Raw genomic sequence first — 20,897 nt, 5'->3', positions numbered from 1 at the left:
ATATTGTTATGGTATGAGTAGATATACCCAATGCATCCTGGGACAGATGGTTTAACAGACTTGTTCAATAAATGATACTGACTGCTAGCAGGATGTTCGGAGCGTCAAACAAACAGCACACTCTTTGCACAAATCTTCAAGAACATCCAGAACATATGTCCGATAAATATATTTTATAGGACTAGAAAGCATGGTCAACTGGCTTAGGTAGCTGGTTGTCATAGAAAAAATCACCAAGTTCTCAAGAAAGACTGTTAATAAATTCAGTTAATGAGTTATTTAACAAATAATTATAAATTACATGTGCCATTAATATGCCTGCTAAGTGCTAGCGTTACGCCATTAAACAGAAACAACTGAGAGCATCTCTCAGATGTACTCTTTATCATATCAATTAATTGAATCCATACTTTTCACAATGCCGGCCTCCACGCAACTCTCCTTGAAAAAAAATAGGAACGAAATGAGGTCAAATCCCTCCACCCTTTCCAGCTGAAGTTAGTCACTCAAAGTGGATGTGTACGCAAAGCAGCTCGGTGACGGGAGCGCAAACACCGAGCTGACAGTGCACGCATCACCCTGGTCCCAAACTCCAGTCTTACAAATGAGATGCAGCAGGTTTTCTGTGACATTTTTTCTGCCAAGGCCAAAATGTAAATGTAAGTGAAAAATCATGTATTTATCCTCCCTCCGATCTGCTCCAACATTTAATTGGCCGTGACCAACTTTTATTACAATCAGACCTCTACAATATTCTGTAATCCTGTTGACTAACCAAGCCAATAGCACACTGTAACCTCCTTGGCAGATTAGTCATTAATCATCTGTAAAATTCATCAGGAGGATTGTGAACAAGTTATGTCTACAAGAGAAGCTTTTGAAGGTGAGTCAAGTGAATAAATAAAGCAACTTGATGTCATTTTAAACTCTTGCACACTTTCCTTCTCTGTCTCCATTCTGGAAGGCTGACGTTGATGTTCTGACATGTTAGACTGTAAAGTTTGGATGTGAAGCTCTCAATCCGCCATGTTCTCGATCCAGCCAGTTGATTTAGGAGCCCAGAGAGAGCCTTTCATTGGCAGAGACCAAAAAGACAGAATCAAGTATAAAAAGGAACGTATGACACACGTTGCTGGCTCTTCGGCTAGCGGGATTCTGCATGTGGTTTTTTTTATTACCATTGGTTTTTCACATTGTTGTTGTTACGAGGCCCTCTCTCTGTTATACTTGTCTTAGTTGACTCAATTTAGAATAGATCTACACTTGTTTTCACAGGAAACTACTGAAAATGCACTGAAATCTAAAGTGTGTTTTTGTTGTCCTGTCCTGAAGTCTGAACACACACTTAGACGTACAAACGCCACACTCGGTGAAGCAATGCAGTGTCTAAGACGAGGTGTTGTGACAGACCAAAAATGATTCAGCACATTTATGATGTCACAAGGGGAAAATGACATCTTTTAAAACACTGTTAAAAAAAAAAAAAAAAAAATGAAAACAAACATCAATTTATAAGCATTTATGAGGTTTCAAACCTGTAAAACAAAAAGAAATGTAGAAATGAATGGACGGTGGTTAAGAAAAAAAACTCAAAGAGCAGATGAGGAATAACTTCAGCATGACAAACTACTAATTTAACAGAAATAAGTGACTAAGCCTCAATCTGACTTGGAAATTTCAAAAATTAATCAGGCCCACAGTTTTTGTTTACTACCCTTCAGTGTAGTTTGCATTTTAAAAAGTACAACTGGATATTTATCATATTCTTTCTGCAGACAGTGACATTGAATAAAGAAAACGGACATTTCATCTCAGACGTTGATATGCAAAGACAAATGGAATTCTCCTCACATACTCCAGCGGTCAGCACCTGAATCTGGTGCTTAGATCACCAGCTGATTTAGAGGCTTGAAAAAGCAGTGATTTAATCTGGACTCCCTGACCGACCCTGACGTTACTATGGGAAAGTTTTACCAAGGTAAGATATGCTTTTAAAACTTTTCCTGCTTGTTCACTTCTAGACGCAGGCAATGACACCCCAAGAGCAGACAAGAAATGAGTATCATTTAAAACCCCTACAAGGACAGCTTCTATTCAGTTCAGAGCAGTCGCCATCTTTCCTGCTCCCTCGACCTTTTAGCCTCCTAACATGTTAAAATTTGCAAGGATGCTTTTGCTTAGAGAGCCAAAATAACATTAAATGTGTCTTTCTTTGACCTTGATTTTCAAAGTTGAGACCATTTTATTATCAGCAATTGCACTGCATCCAAAATAATTCTTAAATACAATACCGCAGCTTGAGAGGTGAAAACAAGTCCAACTTCTTTGAAATAACTTCTTGAATGAGGTGTGACAAACACACACACACACACACACACACACCAGCTCATAAACACGGTTACCAGAGAGGAGACTGTGAGCCAGCTGTTAATGGAAGGTTTTCTAAACAGCCTACCTTGACATAAAAGGGAGCTGATTACTACTTGGGAACAGAGCAGTGATGGAGCCGGTTAGCACTGACAATACACACTGACATTCATAAACACAAACACAAGCCCAAGCCCAGAGACAGGATGCATATAACACCATCATTCTGTATGGGACAATGCATTAACACTGCAGACGGTCCTCACTTATCGACATACACGTTTAACAACGACTCAGAGGTACGGGATATAAACTGTGAAGTGTCGCCAGCGCACCACGAGGTAACGCATGTTTTGACCACACGAAATGTTGGTCAAATTGTCAATTAACGGGGGGGGGGGGGGGGTTCGTTTAGCGACGGGGTCCGTTATTAAGCGAGGACCGCCTGTATAGAACACAAAAAGAAACACACATGATGATAGGACAGAGTCGCAATCACACATTGAAACATGAAGCAGAATCACTACAGTCAACAAAGCCGCACACGCAGAAACTGCAGGAACAAACATGCAGACAGTAAATTCACAAATTCGGCTGAAGCACAGCAATGACATTATCATAATCCCCAACGGGGACGAGTGGAGCAGCAATCAAGATCATTTGCTGCAGCCAGCAACCTGTGTGTGTGTGTGTGTGTGTTTTTATAATTATTCATAAATATTTAGTTTGGCAGATGTCATTGCCCAGGGCAGACTATCAGACAGAGAAGCTGAAAGGAGGAACAACACAAGTTATTAAAATTAATGTCTTCATTTACTTCCTCCTTTGCTATAATTAGGTGATAATTCTTATTCTCTGAATCATGAATGTATATTTTAAAGTCAATGAAATGATTTTATACTAGCAATTTTGCTGGATGCTTAAACATAATTGGTTGACATGTTAACATGCCAGTGGATCATCACTGTGCTAATATTATTATAAAAAACCCTCCAGCCTACGGCCCAGATAGATGATACTGATGCCAAAACTCTTCACAGTGCATGGAGGGCGCTGTGTAACGCGTCTAGCAGCCTGATGCCAGCAAGGTAAAGAAGGATTAGAGAGTGTCCGACTCACACTCAAGGATGACACAAGGATCCTCCGTCAGAGGGATGGCCCCCATGATGAGCCGCTAAGATTCTGATTCAGACAGGAGGGTGAGGACGAATCAAAGACTAAGCCTCTTCTTCAGTGGTTGAAAAAGGCACGAGGAACGCTCAACAACAGGCGCTAAGCACCGGATAGAAGCAGGGGTCAAACACTGACCCCGAGACAGTCCAACAGGGTGCAAGATGCTGGCTGGGACAGCATGTTCTGCAATACGCTGAGGGGCATAGCAGAGGATATATCAAGGTCAAAACAGGTATAAAATCTAACCACAAAAATCAAGACTTTGGTTTGTATCGTCTCTCAGCTCTGGTTCAGTATTTAGTCATATTTTATTACAATGGCATGATGGATAATGAAATGAGGCGAGAAAAATTATACAATGTGGAAAATAGTTCTTAATTACATTCATGTCTGACAATCACAATTATTAATTCCTCCTGCACTTCATAGCTCGATATGAACGTCAAGACTTTGCTATGAGACAATTTTAAGTACAGCAATAGCAGAAATTGGAGTCAATGTGAAATTGGCTTCGATTTACTACGGATATGTAGTAAATCTTGATAAATAAGCTTTATCACATGTTTAATTACACACTCTCTCCTCTGTAAATGCACACGGTCCTCTTTAGCTCCATCAGCAAACATGAAGAGCATACGTAGCTTTCCAGAGTAGAATAACATTGTGTGAATATACAGAGATTACAGTCCATAAAAATGATGACACACCGTTTACAGTTAATAGAACGCTGGAACTCTTCAAACCGCATTGAAGAATGTCAACTTTTTCATATTGCCTTCTTTCAGTGCCCAATAATTAAATGATCACAAAGCGCATAAACACAAAAAAGCAACAATGAAAAACAAAGAAATAATGCAGTGCCTAAGATCAAGGCATGAGATGGTGTCTTCATGTTGAATTTAGGCTTGAAAGAAAAGCTCACAAAGTAACAGAAAGAAACAACAGCAGCTACAGTTTTGCAAGTTTTGTCTTTCTCTAACACTCAGATAAGCGTCCAGACAAAACCAGTTTGAGGGCAATCACTTTATCCTACGGTTCATTCGAAGGCTCTCCGCTGCACAGTTACAGGAAATAAATCAACCAAGGACAGTTCCCAGGCAATAAGACGGACACCAAAGATTTTTCTTCTCTCGGTTCAGAGTAGAGGCTGAAATATTACTCATTTAAAAGTGATTAAATTAATGCTGCCAAATGAAATAACATATTGGATACAAAAACAGAGAGAAGAGGAGCGCTCAATTGAACAGGCACCCATACGTCGTGAGCGTCGGTCACTCATCACCTCCGATCGCAGCCGCCAAATACCTCTCAGCATGCTCAAGAGCTCACAGAAAGCACCACTGGGGTTGAGCATCAGCGGGACCACCAGGCAAATGTTTGTCTGCCTGGATTTTCTGTGAGCCACTAGCACACAAATCCTGAATGAACAAAACACTCCACATTCAGAGAGCCACGTTCAGCTCTCTGGTCTAGAGAGCTGGTGCTTAAGGACCACACTGTTTGTCCAGCCTCCAGACACCACTATGGGACCGACTTGGAGGGCAGATTTAAGAGTCTTACTCAGGGCAATCGTTTTATTTATTACTTTAATGTGTGCAAATGATATGTACATGGCTTCCCCTCCTGGTGCAGTGCAGCGGCATGTGGGTTTGTCCTACCTCCAAGGATCTCATTGGCATCCTCCGGAGGTACAACTGAATCAGTCGGCCTCGGGGGGTCAGACTTTTCTCTTGCACTCTCACCTTTTTCAGCTGCAACACGGAGGAGAGGAGAGGAGATATATAATCAATATATAATATAGATTAGAGAAGAGTGTGTGGGAGCCATGAATAACAAGTAAAGCGGTTGGACGCACCTTTAAGTCTACCCTGCAGTGGTCTGCTCTGCTCGCTTCCGCTGACAGCGATGACACTGACGATGTAGTCCTTAGAGGGTTTGTAGTCTTTTATCAACACCTTGTTGTTGGATTTCGACACTATGATTTCCCTCTGCTGACCACCTGGTGAAGAGAAGAGGAGGAAGAGGAGCAATGATTGATGTTTGTATGCCGTGCTTTTCCTTAATCGTCGCTGCGATCAGTTTCTTGAAAGTCAAATGCTGTATTTATGAAGTTGATTTAGCAGAGGAGTTGATTGACATTTGACATTCTGAAAGCAAGCGAACATTTTGGTCAAGGTTAAAATGTTTAGTTTCATAGAAAATGTGTTCGGGTTAGGGTTAGTGGAGGCAAAGAGTTTATGTGGCTCAAAAGATAAGTTTCTGTTGGGTTTCCAGGTGAAGCACTGAATTGTACTTGTTAATTATTAATAGTGTGTGTGTGCGTGCGCGCGTTTGCCCTCTTCTTCTAGTTAATCCCCATCAGACCAACAGGCCACATTATCACCCTATTACAAATTTGACCCTGAAATCAATTCCTCCATCAATACGCTGTGTGTGTGTGTGTGTGTATGTGTGTGTGTGTGCTTCATCAGCTCATCTGCCCCTTGTGTCGACTGACTAGAAAACCCCTTTAGGGGGAGGGAGATAAATACTGATGAATGGTGACAGCAGGGCAGGTGAGGTAAAATCTTATTCTGTGCCGGAGGAGGAAGGTGCAGTATGGTCGCACGGTGAAGGAAACACCTCTGGGAATCAGAACGATTACCGACTACACTGTGCATGTCCAAAAATGAGAGCGGTCAAGACCCACGTCTTTACAAAGATCAACCTCTGACAGATACAGGATATAAACATGATGTTAAGTATCCATCATGCCCAGGTAATGCAGTTTCATACGGAATGAGTGACTTCTATGGGTGCTGTTGTCTTTCATCTTTCCTGCATTGAACTCCATCGAGAGACTGTCTAGGTACGACTGGCAGAAACACAGGACAGTTGAGTCCAGTAAAACTCTCAAGAGTGTGAAGAGTGTGTTCCCTTCAAAGGAGCTTTTATAAGAGGTAAATTACATAATCCATCCTGACAGACAGAAAATCCAAGGGATACTTCTCTCAAAATGTAGGTCCAACTTACCTATTTAGAAGAATGTTCTGTGTGTGTGTGTCACTGCAACAAAATGACCCCACCTGGTATGCTGTTGTAGAGGAATAGGTAGCTGTCAAAGTCTCTGTTGGGCTCCCTCCATGAAACAAGGAGTTTGCTTGAGCTCAGCACTTTGAAGCGCAGCCTCCTCGGAGCTGGAACTGAAAAACAATTAACCACAATTAATCCAGCTTCAGCAATGTGGAAGCTTAATGGTAATGAAAGAAATGTCTAAAAGTATTGTTGGATGAAAATGAAAAGTTCCCAAGCCACCCGTCAGCAAGCGTTAATACGAAAACAAGTCGGTAGCTCCTTTCTCCTTTTTTTATTATCTGTTCTGTTGAGTCTGAAATACACAGAATTGTTGTGGTTCTGCCTCGGAGAAAGACCGAATCGACGTCTGTGCAAAAAAGGGTGATCTAGAGGAGTGGTAGGACCAGACAGAGATGTGATGCTTTTTTGCCTTATGGCTCGTAATTGGAAGACTTCAAAAGGTGCGAGCAGCAGCTTACCGATGGCTCAAAGGAGAAATTTAGCTGATAAATTGAGGAGATAGTGAAAGGTTCATCACCTTTTTTTATAGGCTGTGTAACAGGGAAAGTAAATGATGCATGCATGGACTAAAGTACAGCTTGGGAAAAGCAAAAGTAAAATTGTGCATGCTGCCATTTGTTTCCTCAGGGTAATTAAACAAACGTGACGCAGAGAAAGGTCTTCATTGCTTTACATTTGCGTGATCTCTATTTCGAGAGGGTTGTCGTTTGTGATAAAAGAGCAACAGGCAGAACACGATGAGGCGTGATAAGTTGATAAGGTGTTTTGTCACTAACGGATTTAAAAAGAGGTGCAAATTAAAATCTGCAAATTGGGGAGAAAATGAGTTATGAGAGGTATTAACGCTGTGCAGAAGATGAGATCAATATCCGTATAACATGGATGTTATATGGCATGGACATCACGATAGATGAACATACTGCTGTGTTACTCTTCACACCACTTTCATACGCTGGCACGCTACTTAAAAAGGACACACTGGGGCGGTTCAGTATAAAGCATAAAGCCGGCGTAATGAACAGTCTTTGTAGTGGCAGCGTTGTAAAACAAGGCAGTAGCTGAACCCAGAAACACCACAAAATCTGTCCCAAAAAGCCGCAAATCAATGCGACTCAAAGAGGACATAAATAAATGGATGGGGGGAGAGGCAGAGAGATAGCAGGGCTGACAGAATTTGAGTGCATGCCTAAGTCGCCGTGTCCATGAAAGCAACCGATACAGCAGGTCTGCCTCAGTGTGCTTCATCTCAAAACGGCATGAAAAAAGGTTTAAAAGACAGATTTGACACTCGTTCCAGTCAAATTCTCTATATAGGACACATTCCCATGGAAAAGTGATAGGAGAGATGAGTTAAATTTCTGCTGCAAACGAGAGAAGAGAAGCTGAAAAAGTCGATTTCCTTATCTGTGTGGATGGGTGAATGTCCATTTCTGATCTATTCAATGTTGCGGAGAATTGGCTGGCGGACTGTGGCATCCTTTTTAAGCCCTTTGTCAATGAAAATTGCAGCTTTTCTATGTGTGTGGTCTGTAGCTTCTCATAAATAATGTATGTGGTAGAATAAAGGTGGCAAGCAGAGAATTTGACTGGTTTTAATCTACAGATACTACAACTAAAGACAACAGTGACACAGAAATACAGTATTATGGAATACCAGAGATTCACCTCAGATAATAAAATAAAAGAAGTCACTGACATAACCTTTATGTGACACATGTCACCATTTTGTTAGTTTCTGTACATGAGGAGACATTGTCATCCATAAGCAATGACACCGCCAATGTAAAGTCACTTCACCTGTCAGCACTCTTTAAAACATCCAAAAATATTACTATATTACTCTGAAAAGGCTCAGCAGGGCAGTAAAGCTATGAATTTTCTTTTGGGCCATGCTGTCATAATTAAAAGAATACTGATGTTTACTTTTGTTATTTTTTTTTGTACTTTAAAAATAAAAGAAACCAGGTTTGAAACACGTTATTTCATTCTCTGTGGACAACAGTCAGATTTCCATCAGTCTATATTCATTATATAGCTTTAGAAGAGTATAATTTCAAAGTACTCTGAGCCTGAAGGGATCCAGCAAGAATATTAATGAACGACAATTTAAAATGTCAAAGAATCACTTTGAACTATAATAAAGTCAAAGAACCCCTCATCTCAAATGCTGACCCACATTAGTGAACTTGTGACCTAAAATTGATGTTGAAGTGCTGAATGTTTATAGAGTGCTGACATGCAAAGACCATACATCAGCCTTAATGGAGAAACTGCATAGAGAATAAAATGGATGATATGATGACAAACCTGAGGGGGACTGTGCTGGATTTTCACTTGATGAGAACAGACCTCCATCTTTCTCAGTGGAAAGCCCCATCATATATTAGAGAGCACTGCACTTCCACATTGCAAAGCTGTACCGTAATTTTGCAGGCAAAAAAGTTAGAGATGTTTGTTAAAGATGGTTAATTTAATATTGCTTCAAAAAGGTGGAACAAAAACAATCAAGTCGGGTTAAATTATTTTGAACAACTGGAGCCAACTGTAGATCTGTTACCTCCGCCGAGGCGAGACGGAGGTGATGTAATCGCCGGCGACTGTCTGTCTGTCTGTCCGTTAGCAAGATAACTCAAAACGTTCTGGACGGGTCTGGATGAAATTGTCAGGAAATATTGGGAATGTTACCAGGAACAGATGATGATGATGCCACAGTCATGTAGGGTGGGAACCTCCATCTTATTACCGAATTTCATCCGGATCGGATCCAGAAAAACATTTAATTTTAACATCGAAAACCCCATTTATGGATTCAAAAATCTCTGACAAATACACATCAACTCCGATTCACTTTCACATTTCATGGTTGATGTATAAAGATACCAAGAACAATTTAGAACCTTTTGGTGATGATCCAGATCACCACGTGGACGGTAAATCTTATTATGAGGGGAATGAGCTGCTTGGGGGAGGTCTGCGCTCTCTGAGTGCTTTTCCAGCGTTCTAATGCAATGCAAGGCAAAGGTTATATATAATAATAATAACAATTCCCGCCAGACTTGCTCAAATATCTCACAAGCTAATATGAAGTCCAGACTTAACACAATCCCAGTTTGTCGAAGGACAACTTGTTGAACATTTCATCAGCCGATCCTCTGATCCCGTTTGATCTTTGATCCTCCACACAGACAGTGTAGCTTGGTTTTACATGCTCAATCCAATTCTGAAGTAGCCACCACACCAGCATTTAGATAATCAAAATGCATAGGATGAAACAGTATAATTACTCCACACAATAAGAATCTATGAATAATTTAAGTGTGTGACAGGGCTGCTCGATGATTACTCTGGTATCACTGTGTGTGTTTGATAGCAGTTGAATTGAGTTGGCAGACCAGGTAGCAATAACTTCGTGGAAATTGCCTTGAATACCTTCGTCGTTTCTTTTGAATTTAAATGAGTGCAGCCACGCACCATCAAATTATAACAAAACATATATATTTATATAAAAAAATGAATGACCCAACTATGGTCTTGTATTCTTCAGTGAATACAAGATCTATTCCTGAGACGGCATGAATGATTAATGATTATGGACATCTCATACACATATCTCCAATACTTGTGGGTGCTGACAGAACAAGAGGGTCTCTATTATGAATTACCCTTCACTAGCAGCCACATATATTCTTATTTACAACCATACAACTATAAGTATCATCCAGGAGCACATTTCAAACTTTGAATTTAAGTGCCTAGATGTTTTTGTGAACAGAATCAAACGCCCCCTCTCTCTGGATCCTGTAATAAGTTTCTTTCTTTCCCCAAAACACACAAAGTAAATGCCCACACATAAAATCACAGTACATCACACATAACACAGCCATTTATCTGAAAGAGTTACACCATAGAAATCAGTGACGACAGCGACTTGTTCCAGCCTCTTGCCAGGTAGTAAATAGAAGTCCAGGTAATTGGCAGAACCTTGACACCTATCGCTTAGTGAGAGAATTCCGCTGAGGTAAATAGTCTGAATCATCGAAGGCTCATGAAAACACATACCTCAGTGCTATAAAATCGTAGAAATCCCTTCGAAGATATATCATGACGCTTTAAAAAAGGTTCTAATTTCTGAGCATGAATTTGTGTAATCTCCAGACTCTGTAGGGAGCGTGAAGAAAAAATAATATTTTGACTGTAGGCCCTTTGAACTGGAACACTTGCTGACCCAGTTTGAGAAGGGACCACTCTTCCATAGATCAGCAGTAGTGAAAGCTAGCAGGGATTTCTAGTAAATGTCTACACTGTTTAAGTAATTAAATTGAACAAAAATAATTAAACAATCCTACAATCATGTTTTTTTCCAGCGCAAATTTTCACAGGGGAATAATAAATGCAGCAGAAGGATCACCTTGAAGGATGCTGGTGGTGGCATCAAAGACGCCAACACTGGAGGCGACGCCACAGATAACACGCACCAACCAGAGGGTGGGACAACTGGGACAACTGCTGTATCAATGCTATACCCAAGTACCGCCAAACGCAGCACTGTAAACGCAGCAGAAGTCAAAGCTCAGCGGGCCGCTGATGGCTCAGAAGAGGAGTATCTCATGCCCAGATGATGGCGTTCAACTCTCAACCCAATGAAGGTACCGCTGGAACAGACGAGGCAAAGCATAGTCATGCTGCTGAAGCCATGCAGGGATGGTGATATTCAAAGACAGTTCATATTATCGTACGGGTAAAGAGGAATCCGAGACTTTTTACATCGCCAATTCTTCCATCGTCTTCTTTTGCTATTTTATACTATTCCTGCTCATTGTCACTATAATCTCGTTTTCCTGATCTACTTCGCATTGCCCTTCATTTCTCTTTCTTTTGATTCCTTCGTTCCCACCTCCTCCCTAGATTAGCTCAGTATTGATTTTGCAGCGAGTGCTCAGACTACGGTAGTTTCACTAATATGCAGGCTTTATGGATGACAACTACTGGCTGGCACTGTTACCAGAAGATAGCATGGAGTACATAAGGAAGATGTGTGTGTGTGTGTGTGTGTGTGCGCGCATCATTTGATGCTGCCGTCATTTTGTCGGTACAAGAATTACTCTGCTCACCAAGATAGCACTTAAACCAAATCCTTCTCTGCTCTTTTTATCTCCTCCGCTGCTCTCATGGAACATTTCACTCTTTTAACACATCTCTTCTTCTCATCCTTAGGTTAGAAACTCCATCTTCTCCTCTTCCCATCTTTTCCTCTTCTGCACCACCTGCACTCCACTTCTCCAGTGGCTTAATGCCTTTTTTCTACGCTTCACCTGAGTAAGTGATGCCCCCCCCCCCCCCCCCCCCCCCAACACTTATCTCCGTGTTGCATGGTGTGCGCATAATGTGTGTGTGTGAGTCTGACATCTGTCTTCTTATGAAGTCAGTTGGATGATCGGTCCCCATGTGCAGTCTGGTAAAGTCGTATTACTCTGCAAACAACGGGGGGGGGGGGGGGGGGGCTCTCCATGAAACACTCAAATGTGTTCATTCTTCAGGAGATAACAGCATTAAACAGGGATTAAATAATGCCTTCATGAGTTTACTATTTGAACTCAATTTGTATGTTTTACTTCTGCATAAACTGCGAGGTCTAAGCACAAGAGAAATTTGGTCTATTGCAGAACTTTTGATCATTTAAAAAATCTAAATATTATTCTCAACAAGATCAAACCGAATTTTGCACTTACTGTAGTGTGCTCACACACGGTTTTTCCTCGTCACTGTTTTAATTTCAAAGCTGTTCACGCAACATCTAATGCACATCTGCATGCATTTTCAGGGACATCCAATTACATATGGACGAGAACAAGTAAAATTTCAAAAAATGTGCTGCCTCAATTTTGCAGATAAGTTCGTTCTTGAAAAATGTTAATGACTGCTGCTGTTGTTGTTTTGTTAGGAAAACCAGGACTCAAGCAGTTGATTCCCAACCTCGTACTACTACAATGTCGACTCAGACCGGTCCCTTCTAGACGTTTATCCATTTTGGAGAGTTCATCTCCGTTCAAAATGTATGTCACCTAAAACTTCTTCAATGTAAACCAAATGGTGCAATTTGGAATATGCATGCATCTAGAGCAAACTTAATATCTGAGTGCTTCTGTACAGACCTTTTGTTCCTGTAGCAACTTAACAATGCCTTTCACAGATTAAAATTCGGTTGAATGCCGAAAACAAATGGAAACATTCCAGCTACAGTTACAGTCAGCATGGAGGCCTAAATTTCATCATTAATGTAATTAATGATGAAATTAAGATAAAAAAAAAGAAATAAAGAAGAAAATTACAAATAAAGGTAGAGATTTCTTTACAGATCAAAAACAATGACATCCTCTGATAGTAAGAACAGGGTGATATTCGAGAGCCTCCTATACACCATCTTCTGAATGAGGCAGAGCTCCATTTGGTTCAAAGTGGATGATTGTGACAAACTGGATTATCGTCAACAGCAGCTGCCTGGTGAATCAACAGCAGTCTGGGTTCAAATTATCTGGCAGTTTTTCTCATTTGAAACAGGTTGTTTCCTTTCATCCAATGTCTTTATTTATGAGTACCGGTAATTGATTTCTCATCATTGGATTCTCGTCTTCTTCATTATAACAGGGATTACTAATCAACGCTTTTATCGGGCTGTCTTCCAACCACATGCGCCCAAACACACAAATCCAGTCGCTCTCACTCAAACACACACATTAATCGTTTGTGATGCTTTGAACATGGTATTGACTGAGCCTGCCAGCCAATCAAGCAAAATTAATCTCAACAACTAACTATGAACACAATAAACACACATAAGAATAATTCAACCGGCACCAATGTAGCATCTTCACAATGACATGACAACTACGGTTGCCTTGGTTCACATGTAATGTACGATGAAAGATGTAAGACTTCCGCCTTCGGCGCCCCCCCCCCACCCCCTCTGCCCATCCTGTTTCTTTCACTTCTGCACTGGAAACAGCAAGACATCTCTCCTCAGAGGACTGAGCAGAGAACAACATTTACATTTCTCTTTCTGATGCTTTTCAGGGACGAGGTAAGAGCCAGATTACAAAAAACTACAACAATGTACAATGGCTCAGACTGAGGAGTATATATCAGGAGTGCCTGAGCGCACACACACACACACACAGCATAAAGTACATTGGACCTGCAGGAAAAGTTTGAAGATGTTCCGCCTCTCATCCAGGAGGCTTCTTCAGTCTTGTAGCCTCTAGTCCAGTCGACTTTATGCTACACTGAGCCCTACTATGACCAGGATGAATGAAAGTCTCCACTACTATTGTCATTTTATTAAATTGATAAATGAAGACTTGATTAATTCAGTGATTCTCTTGGATGTACTTTGACATAAACATTTCTATGTAGGTGTAAATGCTGGATTTATAATTACATAGTGAGGAAAGCCCCTTCTTAACCCAGCCGTCTTTGATGGTGGGAGTTCCTGATGAGATCCAGACATTTGTGTGTTGTATATACAAACATCCTCCATGGGTAGAGCACACACTAATCCTGAATCTTAAATCCCCTCCGACCAGATGTTGCAGTTTACAGTGGACAAACCAGGCAAAAATTAATGGCAATCACATGCTGCCTAATGAGGGGATTGAGCAGGGCACCCTCTCACAGAATCCAGGAGATTGTCCACACCGTTTGCTGGGATCGGATCCCAGCCTAATTTATGCTGCTACACTTCAGTCTCACCTCTTTCTTCAGTCTGCTTGCAACGAAAACATGACCCACAGCACTGCTGATGAAAATTGAGATAAAATGGAAACTAGAAAAAGACAGCAAGATAAACGGAAACCAAGAAAACAAAAAAACAAAGACTGAAAATTCAAAGAGGTCAGGGGAATAAAATAGAAAAGAGTTATTTCTTTAGTCGTTCATCCACTGAAACTCAAAGCAGGTCACACGGAGCCGTGTGGATTTTATAACAAGATTGTCCCACGAACAAAAGTCAACTGCTGAATATGTGTAAAAATATTAGAATAAATTACAATATTCTAAGATGGAATTTCTTTTTCATTTATTGGTAAAATTATAAAAAGACAGAATATAAAAAGAAAGCTTGCTGTCAAATTGTATTGTGTATTATTGTTTACCTACTACTGGAGAGAGACAAATATGTTTGGGATTTGTTTATGTCGTGCTCCAATAAACAAGAAGTGTTGCCTCCCTGCACCTCTCATTCCATGTGCTGGAACAAATGGGAGCTACACACACACACACACACACAGCTACATTTCTAAGTGTCCCCTTTGATCATTTGTATATGATCTTTATCCTGACTACACACAAACTGGCCTTCTGCTCTTCATATGCCAAATATGCCAAATCCAGACTCGTGTGGAACACAAACATTATGTATGTTGTATTAAATAATGTACTCAGTTAATCACACATCTAAAACATAGAGTGCTAACAATGCTAAAAAAAAAAATTACTACGATATTAAATTAACAGTTCTTGTTCGTTGTGCAACCCTGATTTATAGAAGAATACTTGATTAATTTACATAATGTTCAGCTTGAAGTCAACGCTCACATTTTGAAGCACATGTTACAGCACATTTTATTAAACGCTCCCTGAAGCGGGGCAGCGGTTGCAACACCCCTGCTGATGCTGCCGGGGTGAAATGGCATGATAATATGGATGTGATATGATCATGAACAAGATGTAATCTAATTGTGCTAAGTCTGCACACCAAATAGAGTAGAGGGAGGAAAGATTTGGAAAAGGGGGGGCGGAAAAGACAGAGAATAAGATGAAGGATGGCATAAAGGAAAGGGGAGGTTGCAGGGGAGGAAGGAAACATGAGTGATGAAGAAGGTCGCGTGGGTCAGGGGGGAATGAGAGTCTAGGAAGTTAGAGGAAGAGAAAAGGTGACGATCACAGAGGATAAGAAGCAACGAGGGATTATTAGAGAAGAAGAAAAGGTACTTACCCTGACCCTGGGCTTTACTGGGCAGATGAGAAACTATGGCCAGTAATACCAGTGGAGCCCACAAACACCATCGACTCTGCCCTGTTGACAACATCCTCACAGCCGTCTAGGCCTGCACAGAAAGAAGGTAGCCATGTTGAGAAGATACAAATAGAGGAAGAGGGCGAGGCGACAGCGAGAGTTCAGCAACAGAAACACCATGGATGCCGTTCAGTTGCAGAGAGGCCCTGCGGGTCGGGGCAAGAAGACCCACCTGCCCACAAGGCCACAAGACACTGATCTGGCATCAGTTACTCCAGTCCTGTATTGCCTTTGATGAAATTACAGAGTTGAAGTCTTGAGAGTCTAGACTGACCACAGACCAGCGGTTGAACCTATATCGCCTACACAGAGTGGGGAAACAGTGGAGGACTTTGTTCGAGGGAAGAGAGGAGGCAAAAAAATGAACAAAAGAGCTGAGAGAAAAAGGAGTGGAGGACAGACAGAGTGACAGACAGACATCTGATTCTGAGTCTGAAGAAGGAAGATTTAATGAGAATCATTGTCATACGAAAAGCAAACAACAACAGCTCCACCATTCTTCTTCCTATTTCATCTAATCCTATTACCCCCTCGCTTTTTGTTTGTTGCACCATCTCCATATTTCCCCTTCTTTACCCTTCTAGCTCTTTCTCCTCTCCAGTCTGAACCCATTTCTCACACTGAAGATGAACAGAAGCAGACGAATGTGATCATTTGGGAAACACGCGTTCATTGGATTCATGTGGACGAAGAAGCGTGCGCAATAAAAGTTGTTTCGTGAGTCATTCTTAGATGGAGAAGAGACCCTACCGCTGGAAGAACAGAAAGCTCCTGCAAATCAGATGGTGTCAAGAGGCCGAAGCAATGGCACACATGTTAATAAGCATGAAATACTCAGAGAAATAAGATTGTTTTTTTTTTTCTCCACGCAGAGAAAAAGCCTCAGTACATGAGGAGGGAAATGAAAAAGGAAAGAACCGATTCCATTAGTCTCCAACGCACAAAATGAGAGTTAATCAGCCAAATTTTAGATGAGACTGTCTCTGAATCTTTATCAACAACGGTAACAAACTGTGTTGAGCTGCAGAGCAACAACAGAACTGTGCGTCAGATGCTTTTACTCATTACTCATTACTCAACTGTTATCTCTAATTCACCAAACATCAGTTTTAATGCTCTCCTCATTCAACCATGTGTCAGCATGATTGAATACGGACAAAATATTATACAACAGCATGTTTCTACATGATCGTATATCAGCAGATCATAAATCATGAACTTGATTAATTGAGTTTCACATATTTATGATATCATGAGAAAAACATTTCATTCATCCATTCATTGGAAAACATGCATGATAAAATCTGATGAAGTGAGGATGAATTCAAGTGTTTCTTATAGGTAACTCATAATTTAGACACTTTAGGCGTATATGACACACATTAAGTCAGAAGGTTTCTCTCGTTTCCTCTTTCCAGACCAGCTGGTTGATTAATGAACCCAAAGTAAGGGTTCAGGGTCATTTACATGCATTTTGAGGTTGTCGTTTAAACACAGTTTCAACACATGTTCAAATGCAGTTTGTTTCAGGCAAAAAAAAAAAAAACATCAAACATCTTCCAGCCGGATGTGAGACTTCAATTTGTTTTTTGATTGCCCGACCGTGCGTCGGAGATTTTATGCAGATAGCAGCTTCATTCAAATTAAGTTAAAGTGCCGCACACCTGAGATCTCCCGCACACACCCGCATGAATGAGATGGGTTTCATACCTCTCCAGTCATCAATTGGAAGCGCCCGTTGATCCCAAAAAGGGGAGATCCTGTGAAAGCCAAAGGCTGCTGTCTCCCAGCGGAGTCCTCTTCCTCTTCCTCTTCCTCCGGATCCGAAGTGGGTGTTTCTCTCCTCGTTATTCGGCCATCCCTCCCTCCAGCGACTCCAACCCTGTCCGTCGCCCCGGTTCATCTCAACGAGAGAGAGAGAGAGAGAGAGAGAGAGACCCAGTACTGCTGCGCAACACCCCCTTCGCCAATCGTCAGGTTTCACCCTGGATTCATTATTAGAAGTGAATACAGATACTGATAAATAGTTTTCAGGGACTTGCATTTATTATTTCCTTTATGTTGTTACTTTCAGCCTCCAGGTGGAACCGACGCTTTGATCTCTGCATCTATCAAGCTGTCTGATATTTACAATAGACGATGTTTTGAAATCGATTAGAATAGAAGTGACATCATGACCCACGCTGTCTCTCCAGATCTGAGGACAAAGTCGACAAGGGTCGATTCTAACACATCAAGTGTATGAATATATGTGTAATATTGATTTATAAAATTTGCCGTAGCAATTCCTCCAGGTTTTGGGAGATAGACTTAATTTTCCTGCTGATAAATTGATTGTCATTTCTTTGGAAAGGAAAGCTTTTTTTTTTTTTTGTCTGCCGTATGATAAATATAAAATTCACAAATTAACACACTGTATTGGATTGAATGCTGAAGTCTGAATGCTAAGTTGAGCATCTGGACCAAAGTGTGAAGGTTTCTCATTTAGAGCCAAGAAACATAAATCAGTATTACAAACCATTGTTTGTTGCTTCGGTCTGATTGTTTGTTTACGCTTAGCTAAAGCTGTCCTTTCTTCCATCGGGCTAGGAAAAAGGCTCGAGAGCACTTTGTAATCTGTTTTATTCGCCCTGCTCCTCTGCTGCTGAAGAAACTTGGTGACTCGCCCTGAGGGCTGAAGACTTCATGGGAAACAGACGATGAGAAAAATGGACTAGTGTATGGCTGAGCCGAAACAACGGAGAGCTGCACTCCAGGTGTGTCCCTGGGCAATAACACACACACACACACACACACACACACACACACACCGTGGCCAAACAACTGTCCAGATACTATAAACACTATCATCAAGAGGATAGGGATTCTGCCCTCGTCTTTCTTCTTCCAGCCTCTTCATCCCTTCCTGTCCTCTGTCGTCAGCTCATCTGTTGCCCGTTTCCAGCAGACCACACACTAAACAAATGAGACAGATGCAGAAGGTGCCGCTGTGTGTCTGCAGTAGGGGCCAGACGTTGTGTCCAATGTATAAAGACCAGTCCTTCACCTGCCATCATTGGAGCCTGGACCGAATCCCGTGCACCAAAGGTGTAACACACACTGTGATGATATCATTGTGATGTCGCATTCGGTGCCACCCCAAGAAACCTACTCCTGGCATCTGGAATCATGTGTTCATCATCTGCCTCAAAAATCTAACCAAGTTGCACCAATTAAAAAAATTAATAATCAGTGGACAGTATGTGTTTCATTGAAAGTGCGAGTTGCATTAAAGATGAAAGGGATTGGGACTGCCAGCGTGTCTCTGCAGACACACATCCCAGTAGATCCACAGACCCTCCTGGTGGGTGAACCATGCATCCGTCGTCTCCGCCTGTCAACTCGTCTTTTCTCCTGATGTCCTTCCTTCCTCTCTTTATCTGCCTCAATTCCATTTTTCCTGTCTTTCTGCTTCGCTCCCTCTTTTTCTCCATATTAATTTATTCCTAATCTGCTCGTCCTCCTTCTGTCTTCCATCCATCCGTTGTCATCCCAGCTGTGAAGCTGTTGAATGCGTGACTCCGTTACATGGTGGGTCTGTTGGTTTATTGTCACGTTGCCCATTTGTGAAGAATCATAACAAAAACAATTCTAAATGTTTTCTGTGTGATCGATCAGATTAGATTCTAGGTGGTTTTAACATGAAGAACTGGGTCATAAAAAAAGTACTGATAAAACTAAAATGATGTCAACATTTAATAATTAAGGTGAAATATTTGTGCTCCAGAGAGACATTATGGATTAAAAATAAAGGAGACAATTGTCTTTATTTTGGTTACGCACTCAATTTTTCTATAAAACAACATTCCTGCAGTATAGTCTCCGTTTTTCATTATCTTACAATAATAACCATTAAAAGAAAGAAAATAGTTACAAAATGCATTGTGCAAAAAAAATATATATAATGCAATAAGAAGCAGAACTTTTCCTGTGCTGCACCTTAGACAGGAAGCTTTGCCGTTAATCCACCCAACAGCTGTTTCCTTGATTTTGGTCTCACTGCCTGTGATAAGCAGCGCTGCTGTTTGCACTGGACCAACATATTGTAATAATAAAAACAATCACACACCACCAGAGTCTGCCTTCCTATAATTATGACAAGCGAGCTCCCGCCGTGGCTTTGACAGACACAGAGAGCATCATTTCCTGGGACACAGAGGATTTATTCCAGGAAACAGGAACCCTCTCATTTGTGTTCATACAGGCGTATGTTTAATCTTCGACTGCATAGAAGAGGTATTTTCATTGCAGCGGTACCAATCAGTAAATTCTCTCACACTTCAGACACTGATTCAAAAAAGGTTATGTCTCTTAAGGAAGTGACGAAAGAACAACCACCTGCAGTTTCAGTGGCGTGATTTGGTTCGTGGAGAAACCAACAGAAAAAAAAGGTTTTGTTTGCCCAAGAGTTAGTGTTGACAGACACACAAGTGTGCACATTCACACTCAAAGACGCATAGTTTGAGTTCCGTGTTAATGACAAGCACCAGGTTAATATTAGGGCAGTGGTGCACTGAAGTGACTGCAACCTATTGATTAGTCGAACTAGTCACAGTGATTATCTGGTACCGGACTAGCTGTTCCCAAACAGCTGCTAACCTGACCTCCTGAGGTCACTGCACATTATGGGACTTCTCATGCAGGGACGCACAGATGCAGGTGAAGCATTTGTTGACTTTTGCCACCACAAGATTTATGTTTATGGTTTGGACAGAAATGTCCTGACATTTAGTTAGGAAGAGTATTTGTACATGTAAAAGGCTTCAAAAATGTAATTAAAGAAAATACACAACAATACCACCTCTACTGCCAGTACTTTACTTTCTGCTTGTCCCGTGGGGGGTCCCCACAGCAAATCAACGTTCTCCACGTCACCCTGTCCTTTGCATCGTCCTCCCCAACACCAGCCACTCTCATGTCCTCCCTCACTACGTCCATGTATCTCCTCCGGGGTCGACCTCTAGTCCTGTTCCCTGGCAGCTCCATCCTCAGCATCCTTCTACCGATATAGTCCCCATCTCTCCCAACATTCAAAGTCCCTACTCTCAATCCTTAGCTCTTCCATTCACTCTTCTCTCGCTGCTGATGCACCAATCTTCCTCCTCCTCTTCGTCTCTGTCTTAAACCCACAGTAATCCAATTTCCAGCAGCGTCCCAACGCTGATGTTGATCA

At 41.4% G+C, this 20,897-nt stretch overlaps 1 protein-coding gene across 1 annotated transcript in view; it reads right to left on the bottom strand.

Annotated features, from left to right (window-relative positions):
* col14a1a (collagen, type XIV, alpha 1a) overlaps positions 1-15,698 on the bottom strand; it is a 73,254-nt gene extending 57,556 nt beyond the window's left edge. The window contains 4 exon segments of the mRNA XM_068758694.1: positions 5,199-5,291; positions 5,396-5,539; positions 6,606-6,722; positions 15,605-15,698. Of these exon segments, the coding sequence (XP_068614795.1) occupies positions 5,199-5,291; positions 5,396-5,539; positions 6,606-6,722; positions 15,605-15,698 (448 nt within the window).
* Positions 15,699-20,897: the final 5,199 nt, after the last annotated feature.

Source organism: Brachionichthys hirsutus, chromosome 3 (assembly GCF_040956055.1).
Source record: "Brachionichthys hirsutus isolate HB-005 chromosome 3, CSIRO-AGI_Bhir_v1, whole genome shotgun sequence".
NCBI classification, from domain to species: domain Eukaryota; kingdom Metazoa; phylum Chordata; class Actinopteri; order Lophiiformes; family Brachionichthyidae; genus Brachionichthys; species Brachionichthys hirsutus.
Note: the sequence above shows the minus strand (reverse complement) of the source record. Positions and strands in the feature narration are given on the sequence as shown.